At 38.2% G+C, this 13449-nt stretch overlaps 2 protein-coding genes across 3 annotated transcripts; both read right to left on the bottom strand.

The window, feature by feature from the left end:
* Positions 1-1063: 1063 nt before the first annotated feature.
* Positions 1064-3985, bottom strand: LOC105676729 (glutaryl-CoA dehydrogenase, mitochondrial). The gene is made up of 8 exons (XM_012374836.2): positions 3766-3985; positions 3648-3680; positions 2861-3229; positions 2464-2593; positions 2172-2391; positions 1719-1948; positions 1324-1484; positions 1064-1255 (listed from the first exon to the last, which is right to left on the bottom strand). Exons 1-8 carry the CDS (start codon positions 3830-3832, stop codon positions 1188-1190), a joined length of 1278 nt encoding a protein of 425 aa, XP_012230259.1. The 5' UTR covers positions 3833-3985; the 3' UTR covers positions 1064-1187.
* Positions 3986-4255: 270 nt separating this feature from the next.
* LOC105676733 (caveolin-3-like) lies at positions 4256-9300 on the bottom strand. Of its 2 annotated transcripts, XM_012374842.2 has the most exons (4): positions 8830-9300; positions 6978-7066; positions 6081-6260; positions 4256-5616 (listed from the first exon to the last, which is right to left on the bottom strand). In XM_012374842.2, exons 2-4 carry the CDS (start codon positions 7062-7064, stop codon positions 5419-5421), a joined length of 465 nt encoding a protein of 154 aa, XP_012230265.1. In that variant the 5' UTR covers positions 7065-7066; positions 8830-9300; the 3' UTR covers positions 4256-5418. The 2 variants fall into 2 exon arrangements, with proteins under 2 accessions (XP_012230265.1, XP_012230264.1); XM_012374841.2 differs by lacking the exon at positions 8830-9300 and having other exon boundaries at positions 6978-7260.
* Between the last annotated feature and the right edge of the window lie 4149 nt (positions 9301-13449).

Below are 13449 nucleotides of genomic sequence, written 5' to 3'. Positions count from 1 at the left end.
GTGTTGGCCGCGCGGCGCTTATTTTTGATACACACACAACAATATTCGCGCTCTGAAATTGTTAGACGGATTGTCATATAAATAAACCACCGTGTAGCTGACGTACATAGATTTTTATATTTTTATTTAATATCAAATTAATCTAAAGGCACTGAACACATATACATATATACATATATATATAAATGTATATATGTATGTATTATATTATATTATATTATATTTATACGGAGATCTATAGTTATTAGACAGGGAGAGAACGAGAATGAGCGAGTGAGAAAGAGAGCGTGAATGAGGAATGCCGGCATTGTAAATTACGCGGCTAATTAATCCCGGAAAATTACGAAAACGAAGGAGCTGTAAATATATCGATTTTATAATTCGGACTAGTGAGCGGGGATCTGCCGGGTGTCTCATCATTGACGATGACGCCTCTTCGCAGGCATCCTTAATTCATTAGGATTCCCGATTAGCACGTTCGCGGCCGACGATGAATTTTCATGATTTCTAATTACAACTCCGATACATATGTAAAGAGCAATTATAATTATCACTTTGCAAACGCGTTTTAATTTTGCAATTCGGATTCCGATGCGTCTTAAGTGAAACACGATCTTCATGAAAATTCATTTTTCAAGTGTGAAGTCGGGTCGCGCAAAACTCTACAGACGTCTCGAGGGGGGAAAGTTTTGGTCCGCGTCAAATTGATTTATTACGTACTTGCTTTCCATCGAAAGCCACACACGTGTACATTTATCGTGGATGAGTGAACGGGGCTGGTCGATAGGTGAGAGCGAGAGCGAATGACAGCGCGCGTAGCGAAAGAGCACACACACCATGAAATTGTTAAAACGTAAAATAGAGAATAAACGAGCAATAAAATGTACCGAATGACTACAAGGTCTTATTGCAGCGGAAACATTCTCGAAACGCATCGGTCTCTGAATTGCAGAGACGAAAAATCGCGTGGTCATGCAAGCAAAATGTCGAGAGGTTAGCACTTACCGTCATTTCTTACTTAAATTAAAAGCTTAATCGTACATGCGTTTATTAAAACCTCAACTTTTAGGGATATAAAAAATTTTTATATTTTCAATATTAATTACAAAACTTCAATCAATTATACAAATAAGGATTGATGGCATGCGTATTACGCACAGTTCTCTTAATTTTGTTCAAAGAATCATTCATCCCGCGAATGCAGAAATACCCGTAATTGCCCTTCCGAGAATTAACGCGTGAACGTCGCTCGTGCCTGTGAAAAAAAAGACGAAATAACGTGATCATCATTGACCATCGTATTTTCGAATGATTCTCGCGTACCTTCATAAGTATTCACGGTCTCCAGATTCATCACGTGTCTGATTACGTGATACTCATCCGAAATCCCATTTCCACCCAGCATATCTCTCGCGGAACGCGCAATCTCGAGCGCTTTGCCGGTCGAGTTTCTCTTTAAGATGGAAATCATTTCCGGCGCGATTCTACGGCACACAAAGCTCATTTTCTTCGTGTTTCTTCAATTCGCGTGCTTATACTTCTCACGATATCATTGTAATAATATGATAAATTTAAATTGTAATAATTCTAGGATGTTTTACAGCTTACAATATTGAATAGAATATTATTTTATATTATTTCTAAAAACGTTGAAATCAATTCCTATCTTTATAAACGCCTGAATTAAAGCTCTTTGCTCGGTTTCAAGCGCACTTTACCTGTTCTCGTCCTTCAATCTACCGACTCGCAGGCAAGACTGAAGACCGAGCGCGATCTCGGACATCATGTCCGCCAGTTTCTTCTGCACGAGTTGATTCGCCGCCAGCGGCCTTTGGAACTGCTTCCGATCGAGGGTGTACGATCGCGCGATCTTCAGGCAAGTCTCTGCCGCGCCCAACGCGCCCCAACTGATGCCGTATCGAGCGTTGTTTAAACAACTGAACGGTCCCTTAATCAAGTCATTATTAGATATCCCTACTGTATATAGTATGATTACGAAATTACGCGTACGACTATTCTCTAAACTTTTGCAGGCACAGATTTTTTTAAACATTTTTTTCGAAATCAATAATGAATGTTCAAGAATCGTAAATGGCTGATAACTAATGAACAAAACGTGTATAATAAATGGAATGAAAAAGTTCCTAAATTCCTAGAAGCGCTCAACTTACTTTAAGTCCTTGAACATTCAACAAATTTTCCTCAGGCACGATTACATTGTCCATCAGAATCATCCCGGTGACGCTTGTCCTCAGGGAGAATTTTCCCTGGATCTTTGGAGTGGATAAACGATCGCCCGCGGCTTCCCTCTCGACGATAAATCCGCGGATCTGACCGTCGTCACATTTCGCCCATATCACCAACACATCGGCGATGGGTGAATTCGTAATCCTAAACGAGATTTCACGCTACGTGACTTTTATGTTCAATCGCGAGAGAAAAAAAGAATGCTACAGAACCGACCATGTTTTGCTGCCGCTCAGTTTGTAAACTTTTCTGTCGGAATCGTAAGTGGCTTTAGTCTCCATAGATCCAATATCGCTGCCGTGATTTGGTTCCGTTAAGCCGAAGCAACCGATCTTTTCCCCGGAAACTAAAACGTATTTTAAAAACTATCACCCGTAAATTTTATCAGAGAATTTAAATTTCGCTATTTTCAATGTACAATTAATTCGAAAATAGAAAATTATAACATTTAATTTATTATCAAATTAATTAATACCCATTTCTTACTTCCTCAAAATAAGCAAAGTAACTCACAATTACATCTCCGCCTAAAATTCTGAATTCTAAGCAACTCTCAGCTCGAAAATTAAAATCTAGAGAATATAATCCCACCACAAAAGTCGCTCATACGTACTCATTTTAGGAAGGAATCGCTCCTTCTGAGCGTTAGTGCCGTGCAAGTCAATTGCGCCGCATGCGAGAGAGGTCTGCACCGATAACGCGGATCGATATCCGCTGTCGACGCTCTCGATCTCTTTGGCGAGAAGCCCGTAAGCCACCCAGGACGCCCCGGCGCCACCGTAACCCTTCATCGTGCAGCCTAGTACACCGAGTTGACCCATTTCCCTAACGATGCTCCGATCGAAATGTTCTTGCCGATTCGCCTCGATCACGCGCGGCAAAAGACGCTCTTGGCAGTACGTACGGAATTGATCCCTCATCAGGATCTCGTCCTGCGTCAGCTGCGACTCCAAATCGAACGGATCCTCCCATTTGAAAACGGCTGATCCACGATTTAGATAAATTTTAATAAAAAAAATTGATCAGAAATAAATTAATTTAAAAAAGTTATTCAATTTAATATAATTTACTTAATTCTCAAAAAAAGTCTGATTGAACGAAATCTAATAAAATAAAATATTGTCATCGTAAAATGATAATACGTCTTATAATTGAAAGTTAGGTTAGGTTATGTAAAAATTATTTTATCAATTATCAGTAAGGATGAGACAGCAAAATGTCGACCGAGCGAACTGACCGGCTGAGATAACGTGCCTGCATTGTGCTGTCATCTGCATTTTGTAACAACGTTTAGATCACTGCTTAAGATTATCTCGCGATCTAGATGCAATCTACTTCTTTCTTTATCTGATATTTTCACACATTTAAAAATATAATCTAAAACAGACTGTATGACTTACGTTTTGTTTGAAGAGACGCGGAGACGGAGATTTCTAATCAAGATTTCTTAAGGGCAACAACGAATTAGGATTCGATCACATAATTTAATAACATTAATAATTAATTTTCAAAGGATACGCCTCGTGGTGTTGATGCGACACAAACGACCACCTTGTAAAAACAAGCTTCTCACGTGGTTTGCCATTTTACGCAACGGCTGATAAAACACTGACTTGTTGATCTCGAAACAGCTCTTTATCAGCTGTGCCTAAAGGCGTATTTACACCGAGCAAATATAATTCAACAAATATTTCGTAAGCAATGTTTCTCGCCAAAGAATCATTGAGTATCGTTACTGAACGTCTCTTTAACTACTTGATAGTCGACAGCTTGTCAGCTGTTGCCGAAAGTATCGTGACGTCTCTCGTAACGATTGGCTAAATCTCTGATTGGCTTGGTAAGAAACGCGGTGGTAAGTTTGAACGGCTGTTGATATCTCAAAGCATATATTTTTATTAGGTATAATATAATATAATTTTTTAGAAAAATTGATATCAGCAAATCCCTTCAGCTTAAATAATTCTCAGGTTGAGATCATAATTTTAAACTTCCAAATATCATGAAAATATTTTCGTGAAAATTCTACGTTTTATTTGCGAAAGTTCACTTGCAGGACATTTGTATGTACAATTCGATATTGCGGAAACTTTCCATAAATCGCTACTTACGAAGATCGCGATTATACAATGCATGAAGAATGGTGTTAGAATGTAATAATAATGAATTTTTTATTATAAATATAGAATATTGAAAATACGACAGCCCTGTGTTTTATCGCTTCGAGATAGATTAATATTTTAATTAATATTAATTATACAATTATGCAGCAGTTAAGTGGACGGATTCTTATTTCAGTCTAAAGTTTTCCAATGATATGATAATAAATATAAATTTTTATATTCATATATAAATATGTTTGTTAATGTTAATAATTATTATTATTGCTAACATTTATATTATTAATTAAATCAGAATTTCTAATTAATTTTTTCAGATGGATTTTGTAACCGCTCGTTTTAGTAATTATTGCCTGGATTATTATCGATCTTATACTTCCGGCTTTAAAAACCACAACAAAAGAGTCGAGTGGCGTAAAATATTGACATGCCCCAACACTTGCATGCTTCACGAGTTTCTTAACTCTCGATCTGCAACTACACGGAGACATGCGCAAGAGTTAAAATTATTATACTCCTGCAAGGCCAGCGCGCGAGAAAGACCTTTACACTTACTACTATACTTAAGCAGCTCGTTGTGTACAATATTGCGGATGGTTCAACGGAATTCCTTGACGCTATTGTCGCACGAGTTCACTTAAGTTACAAAAATATACCTCCCTGATTGTGTGCAATTATATCTAGGATCATCTCCTTTGTATATCTAGGCCATTAATCGCATGTAATATTTTATATATATATAAAATCATGTAAAATTTTTTATTATATTTTATATATATATAAAATCATGTAATATATCGTATATATAATAATTTGCTTCAATATTTATATTAAAATTCTATATATAAATAGCCTCGCAAGTATCACTCTCTATAATTAGATATCTCTTCTCGCAGCTATAATTCTATCCACCTAGATGACTATAATACTACTAATATTGCACGTGTCGCGATGCATTCGTGTTTAGAAACTTCAATAGCGAACGTAGGAAAGAGTCGCGCTATCGATCGATTGTGTACGCGAATTGGATTCGATCTGCCGCGAGACTCGCAGACTACACAACCAGTAGGTCGTCTTTCTGGTAAGGACCTTCTGGCAGCTTTTGATTGAATACGCGGATATTGTGGCAAAGGTAGCTCATCGCCTCCATGATCGGCCGGATGACCGCCTGCGTCAACGCCGCCAAGAAATTTCGCGTCGCCGCGCACGTAATCTTCCATACGCGCAGACATGGCGCGACGCACCATATATGCTGCAAGGAACAATCAAGACATGGAGAATATAGCGAATATTTAACGAGAGGAGTGATGCCTGAGAGCCTAAGCGTGTGATCGCTGATGCAGATTTAATAATAAGAATTTTAAGTGTCGAAATATTCAAAGATGCAACAAACGCCAATTGTTTTGTGTCATTTCGAATTTTTAATAACTCAAAAAAAGAAAAAGAAATTTTTTCTTTAATTATTTAATATTTTAGAAAAGAATGGAACAATTTCGTGAATATTTTCAATTCAATATAAAAGAAATATTTATGTTAAAACTTGATATTAAATTTTGCGATCTCTCTCGGTTTAATTTTGTCACGAACGAAGCTCATAAAGTATTCTATTGCTGTAATTAGAGGACTATATGTGCGAGATACCTAAAATCGATTGCGGACAATCGGAGTGACTGGACGCACGCGACCAGAGAAGGAACGGATGAGTTATCAACTCACCTGAAACGCGAGACAGGCGAACGTGAAGCCCAAACAAAGGGCGAGCAGCGGCGCTACGAGAACCGAGAGAAGGATGTAGCAGCATCCACGGGAGAGCCGAAAGCAGTGGCCGCTGAGCCGCCAGGCGCATTCGGGACTGCGGATGCCTTCCGGCTCGCCGATCACGTCATCCCACATCACCTGCGTTATACGGACGCTCGCATAATCGATGCCCATCAATCATGTCGTTAAATTAACCCAGCGTGCGAACAAAGCAAACGAATGCGAACGAATGTACGTGCAATCATTTTATGGTCGGAATAAAAGTCCGAGTAATACACGCAAATCAGTCTAAAGTCCCATTAATCTACGTTGCTGATTATCGATTCTCGATTATTTTCAAGGAAATGTAGGTTACGGCTTTCAACACTTTCATGCCGTTAACATACCCGGCAATTTAAAAATCAAAAATAATTAGAAAAGAATAGTTTCTTAATATAGGTAATAATTTCGAAAAATTTAAAGATTCTGTGTGCAGCGAAAAAAATCAAATCATCATCAATCGCCTCTTTAATCAAGATAATTAAATTATGTAATAAAGATTAAGAAGAAAATCAAGGTTCGACGACATATGATAAAAATTTAGCTATATCTTTGCTGCTCGAATTGCAACTTTGTATGTGCAATCACAACGCAATTTGAATGTGTATAAGATTGATATGTGCTTTTTAGAAAAATAAAAGGGAATTATTGTGCGAGAACTGGAGAACGGAAGCGTGGGAACAGCGTGCCATTTCAATTAAAAAGATCTGTTAGTGATATTTTAAATATTTTAGCTGAGGAAACATTGATGTATTGATCGAAAACGTCGCGACAAGCGCAGCACATCGATTGCAGCACGCTCTACGACTGCGTTACCTGAAGATGCTGATTCAGGCTATTGGGATCCCGATCCTCGAGCTCACCGGCGCTCTCACCCTCCGCGGAGGACTCGGGCTTCTCCATCCCTGGAAAACGAATTGTCGGACACTTAGGCACGCGGCAGCGAAAGCTGTTCCTAAATCTCGCCAGCATGTTTTCCGAGACCGATTTCTTGTTTCTTTCTTTTTTCGCGCGTAAAAATGACTTCACGAACCGCCGATTCGCGGCGGCAAACGATGAGCGGCGGTTACGGCGGCTACTCCTGCCACGCGGCACGGCACCATCGCGAAAATGACGACTGTCGCGGGGGATGTACGACGTTGGTGCACGTATCCATAAGCCATCGATTATTCTCGTTAAATAATAAATCGCACGACTACCCGCAAAGAAGCGAGACTCGCCTTCGTCGAGAAAAGAAAAAGAAGGTGGTCGCGAGCGATCAAGGGTGCACAAGGTTGCGCGACACGCTGAACGTCGCCGCCGATCCGCGGCCGAATACGGGAGGGGGTGACTCTTGGCCGTATTTACGTGTACCTTTGCTCCGGTAATCGCGACTATCGATTCGAGACGCAACGAGGGTCCCGTACACTTTTAACTCTTCGCCTTGACTCCAACTGTTGCACTCGAACGACAGATTGTATATAGCGAGCGACGAGGTCGCGGATTTTTTTATTAATCATAAGCACATGGCGTCATTCTTCATAAATTAACAAATTTTTTATCAAGTACGGGAAAAATTATTATTTTTAATTTTTCCCGAATTTGATAAAAGTTTCATATTTTCGTTGAAACTGCTGAAAAAATTTATCTTTAAAAAATGATACATTATCGAAGAATGACTTGTCATCGGAATCGCCGATGTGTCAATCCTCGCGAAGGATGACGTCACAACGCCACGTATGGTTAATAGAAAAATTAAAAATAATAATTTTTCCCGAATTTGATAAAAACTTTCCTATCTTCGTTATAAAAGAAAAGCAAGCGTGCTATATTTATTGATTTATACAGCACGATTATAGGAATAAACTGTATTATTCTTTCGTGGTCTTTCCAGTCGAAGAAACTACTTGTTCAATTTTTTTAAGTTACAAGAATTTTTATTCGCGACAATTCATGCAAAGCAATTCACGTCGTAAATTGTTTCTTGTAATAAAAGCCAGTGTTCGACGCAATTGTAAAGAGTTATAAAATCAAGGGGTATAGAAGCAAGGCTGAAGAGACGAGTTGAACGTAAAAGACAAATTGCGCGACACTTTGTCCTACTTCTAGCAGAAATGTGCAGATTGTATCTATCCCCATAAACGGGGGGGCGGCTATACGACTATCGACTCGCGAAAACTTCGGTTCGCCGAGGAGCCGACTTGCCGGACTATTTACCGATTCTTCTCCCGTCGCAATAGCCGACGCAAAGCTTGCAACCGCGAAATCCCACGCAAGTCGCCCGTTCGATTAATAATATATGTGTCCACTATGTGACGCGCTATTATGTGTCCAACAAAAGACTCAAAGTGAAGCTCGGCCGATCGAATTACCTCCTTCGTCATCAATTATTTACGAGATCCTATCCTATTCCATGGAGAGAGAGAGAGAGAGAGAGAGAGAGAGAGAGAGATGTCCCCCCCCACGTTGTTAATCACAAAGTTCCCGCATTGCAATAGAAAAACAATACGCAAAAGTGTTGCGTTTCGCGGCGACCATGTTTGCTTCGTTTTTCGCGACGCGAAACAATCTATCGAGGTGAGGGACGATTTGAGAGATTAATGGGCGAAAAAAGAGTGCAATTATCTTACTTTTGGAGAATTTGTTTTGGAAAAACGCGCTGGCGATTCGTCACAAGAACGATACTCACTCGGTTCGCCGTTCGCCACCCTGGAGCCCCTTATTTTGCCGGTTGATCGCGAAATACTGAAGGCAAGCAATCCCTACTTTCTTGATTGCGGCACGCGCGACAACACCTTATACTCTTTACGAAGGCAGAGAGTAGTATTCGTAATACTTGTGGCTGCTATAGCAGCTATAAGCCGGCGGACGAAGAATAATTCCGGGGAATTCTAACGAAGAGAAGTGGACAGCGGTCAGCGCGGCTGCGCACTGTTAGGGCTTTCAACCCCTCACCAGCCGGCGGTTCTTGATATTGCGGGGTGCAACCACCCCAGAAAATGAAAGTGAATGGCTCACGCGGACGACGCAATTCGGACGTTAACAAAAAAAAATAGCTTTAATAAAAAAAAAAAAAAAAATGTATACAAAAATAGCAAAAATTATTCCGAAAAAAATTAGAACAAACCTTTCGACAAATTTAATTAATAGTTTGAAACGAATAATTTCACGCTGAATCTCACTTTTCCTATAAAAATATGTAACAAAAACAACTGACCATCTATTTTTCTCATTTAAATTATTGAAAATTTATTTAAATTGTTCTGATTTTGCGTATCTTCTTTAGTTAATCGTTAATCTAAATCAAAATTAATGCTAATGTAAAAACTATTTCAACATAATTGTCAATTATTATTGCTCTTTATTATAAATATAATAACGTACACTTATTTATCAGAGTGTATTATTTGGAATTTCTACTTGTAAGCGACAGATGGAGTCGGTAGTACATAAGACGACATACAATTGCGGTTTTACCAACGGAACGTGTGATACAACTGATTAAATAAAATAATTGTTAATTTTAATTCAAAATTACGTCAAAATATTTATTATATTAACATTCGTTTTAAATTGTATTGAAAAATGAAAACAAAACTTTACTTTTTTATATCAATCATCATAACAAAAATCTTTATATTACACATTTATCATTCTTCTCATTCTTTAATTATCATAACATTTTATATCAAATCACCAAACAAATGAAAAATTTTTTGATGTATTTTATACTAGGAACTTTCATAATTAATTACCACAATTGTGATTTATCACGATGATAATGATTAAAGAGGCGACTTTTGACGAACGCGACGGCAATCGTCGGAAATCAACGCGAACAAACGCCGAACAAAGCGAGGTAGTCTGCGGATGACGGGACAAGTCCAGAGAGGGAGAGGAGGGAGAGGCGCATGAATGGAGGCTGACGTGTGGAGTATTGTAATGGACATTCCGGCACGGTGGCTTAAATCGGAGTCCGAGTTGCGTAAGCGCACGACAGTCACGACAGACGTCCCGTCATAGAATCCATAACGGACCGCACTTTTGCCCGCTTGTAGGTGGAAAAGTGCCGTGCAATCACCCCCGCCTCTGTAATTTCGCGTCGTGGATTGCGAGAGCGAATTCATAGTCGTGCACGTTGCACCTCGGCTCTTTCGCGCGTAATTCGTCCGCAATTTGCGCACTTGCTTACTAACGAGATTTCGCATCAACGAATGCTTTGAGACAGGCGTCTCGCCGAGTTTCCTAAAATCAGCCAAATATCTTTTTAATTAACTTTACTGCAAACTTCATTATTTTTCGTAATTTCGATTACCGACACTATGAATACAATTGTTATACAATTTTTCTTGAGGCTTCTATACTTATAAGATAAATGATTTCGTAAACGTTTGTCTGTGTCAAATTAAAAACAATTAATATGACATTTGGTGCAGATAGCATCAGGCTGTTTTACGGGCGCGTTCGATACGAACACAAAATAGAAAACTAAAAATAGGAGATTTAAAAATGCACGCTTAGGCTTCTTGCCGCTCTTTCCCGGAGACTGTGAAGCTCTCATTTTCTTACGTCATCCCCATAGCCGCTGAGTCACACCGCCCTATCGCACCCCATGGGGTATCATAAACTTTCGCCACCCTCGCTCGCACTGAAATTACACTTTCCGAATACGGCAAGCTTTCGGAGCATCAAATGAATAGAATATCACAAAGAACAGGAACTCTTGTGCAAGAAATTCACTTCTAAAAGATTAAGCAACATATTCGATAACGTATTGATTATATTGGCATAATTAATCAAGCAGATTTAAGACTACTTTCCGAAAATTGAAATTAATTTTAAATTGTTTGAGATAGTGTTAATATCTGAAGCACTGCGTTGTGAAATTCTTCGCCTTTTTCAAAAGATTGCTAGTTTAGATATTATATATAATATATTTTCCTTATTCACGCTTTCGATTATAATAAAGCACTCTATTCACATATTTAGACATAGCGCGGCACAACGAAATATAAATCCCGCGTTAACTCACCAACCGTGTCAATATATAATTCCTCCAGTTATGAAACGAAAATTTACGAGCACAAGGCCACCCTGTGCTATTATCATAAGCGAAGAAATTAACGTAATCGCAGTCACGACGGCCCTTTCAATAGCAATCGCAGCGGCGGCGCGAACGACCGATATATAAAACGTGTAATTCAAGATTTCCCATGGATCGGTTCGTGCCGGCGATCGGATCTGAATTGCGTCAACGCATTGCATAATGATCTGTAATATGGCATAACTCCGCGTATCGCGCACACGCCCGTTACAATCACGATATTTCCATCTCGCGCGACTATCGGTATTATTGATACATTGTGCAAGTCTCCGCCGACGATTTTAACAAATTAGAATCGGAATCACGCAGGCCTTGTACAAGTCGTTTCTTCAATATGTTTCGTACATTGTTATGTCAAATTTTTCATTATAAATGCGCATTTGAAATTATTTTAAGTTTTCTATAGAGGTTTTAATGCAGTATTACTTCGTGTTGCGACACGCGGTAATATTCCACGTAAAAATGTGTTTCTAACGCAAAGTAACGACACACGGAACGTAAATAAAAAAAAACAGAAATTCGAGCATCGTTTATTGTGTGACAAAGTGTTACCGTGTGAATCGTATCGTTTCACGCGTTAGGTTATCGTTTATCGTTCGGGTCAAGTGTGATAGTATCTGTATATATGCATACCATAGTTTTCCATTACTCGTGCGGCAAACGCAAAAGATCTAATAAACAAAGATAAAGACCACAGAACTATTGTTCTATCGATAAATTGAAAAGTTGGAGCAAATCGAAAAGCCGCGCAAAATATTTCTTGATTTTTATTTAATATATCATATATCATATCATTAAAAATTGCAGAGTATTTAACATATCAATTTTAAATACACGCCATTGAACAACTGACGGTATTTTGATCAGTTCTCCTTCAAATCGCAAAACTGTGCCAATTAACATTGTTTGATTTATTTGATTTAAAGTAAATTTCTTACGTCAATTAATAAATCGTCGACTGCTTCCTAAAAGAAAACTCGTGTTTATTATCGATTAAAGCATATATGACTACTATCAAAAATGTTTTAATTTACAAATTTTACTTATGATTTATTTATACTTGTTTCTAAAATAAATGTGCTTTTCTTTAACAAAGCAAGAGTAATATTAAAAAAAATCACTAGCAAAATATTTGTCGCATTATTTCAAGTTGAAGTAAATCTAAATAAATTACACACTTGTAATTTCTTTTTCCTCTTCTTTTTAATTAAAACAACACATAAATTATTGTAAGACATACTCTTCTTTCATGCTTATGGCATAGAAAATTAATCCTGAAAAGTTATGCTACAGATAAGCGAGCTATGGGAGTAAAACTAGACGAAGAACCAAATCATGTTTAGCTGACGAGTGTCAGCATCCACGAGTGTATCTTAAATGTATAGTGTCGCTTTCCGATGACTACGACTCGTGTTAGGCTATTGTCAAAAGAATGGCTAATGCGGTCCCAAAAAAAGAGGATATTTATTAAACTATTTTAACAACAAGATTGCTTGGTACTGTCTCGAAAACGTTAAAAAATTGGAGAAACCGGATATAAAAAGGGAGTACAATACATTTATTTCTCATGTATTTTTCACATTTAGCGAACAATACTTTCCTCAGAAATAAAACGACATTTTCAATGGATTCAAGTATCAAAAAAACTTTATCTCTTGCAGAAAATGCAGAAACAATAAGAGAAACATTTTATATCCGCCAGGAGAATCTTTATATTCTTTTACTGTAGCAGAATTTTATTACGGATATAATTCCTTATGTAATGAAATATGCTGCGATCAATATTTCGACGCAATTTTTCTTTCGGCAAAAAAATATTTATCACAGGAACTTCATGTGTCGTTCCGGCTCAGCGCCTAAACAAATTTCGATAATACGATATCGATTCGAATTAATCGAATTAATTGTGCGAAATACACGTGTAGAATTAGATTAGTCCTTGCGCGCACATGGATGTAGAACGGCGCGTAGTGCTGGAATGTAATTACGTAAGATAGAAACAAAATAAGATTTTACGAATAAGAGGCAGGGAGAAGACAGAAATCCCGAAACGACGTACAAATATTTAGACAAGATTGTTACCCTCCGTAACGGTGCATGTGTACGGCGACTGTGTACGTTCACACATGGAAGTGTTATTATCGCACGAGTAATAAGACACGCTCGGTACACTTGTGCCCATCTATTTTAAAGCACGAAAATAAC

The sequence above is a fragment of the Linepithema humile genome, chromosome 8 (genome assembly GCF_040581485.1).
Source record: "Linepithema humile isolate Giens D197 chromosome 8, Lhum_UNIL_v1.0, whole genome shotgun sequence".
Classification (NCBI taxonomy): domain Eukaryota; kingdom Metazoa; phylum Arthropoda; class Insecta; order Hymenoptera; family Formicidae; genus Linepithema; species Linepithema humile.
This window is presented reverse-complemented; position numbering and strand designations above follow the sequence as displayed.

Coding starts and splice junctions, on each gene's coding strand:
- LOC105676729 (XM_012374836.2), bottom strand. CDS start 3,832: ATGGCAAACCACGTGAGAAGCTTGTTTTTACAAGGTGGTCGTTTGTGT. Junction 3,681..3,765: donor TCGCATCAACACCACGAGGC/GTATCCTTTGAA, acceptor AATCTTGATTAG/AAATCTCCGTCTCCGCGTCT. Junction 2,594..2,860: donor GCGATTCCTTCCTAAAATGA/GTACGTATGAGC, acceptor AATACGTTTTAG/TTTCCGGGGAAAAGATCGGT.
- LOC105676733 (XM_012374841.2), bottom strand. CDS start 7,133: ATGCTGGCGAGATTTAGGAACAGCTTTCGCTGCCGCGTGCCTAAGTGT. Junction 6,261..6,977: donor GCCTGAATCAGCATCTTCAG/GTAACGCAGTCG, acceptor CGTATAACGCAG/GTGATGTGGGATGACGTGAT. Junction 5,617..6,080: donor TCGCCTGTCTCGCGTTTCAG/GTGAGTTGATAA, acceptor TGTTCCTTGCAG/CATATATGGTGCGTCGCGCC.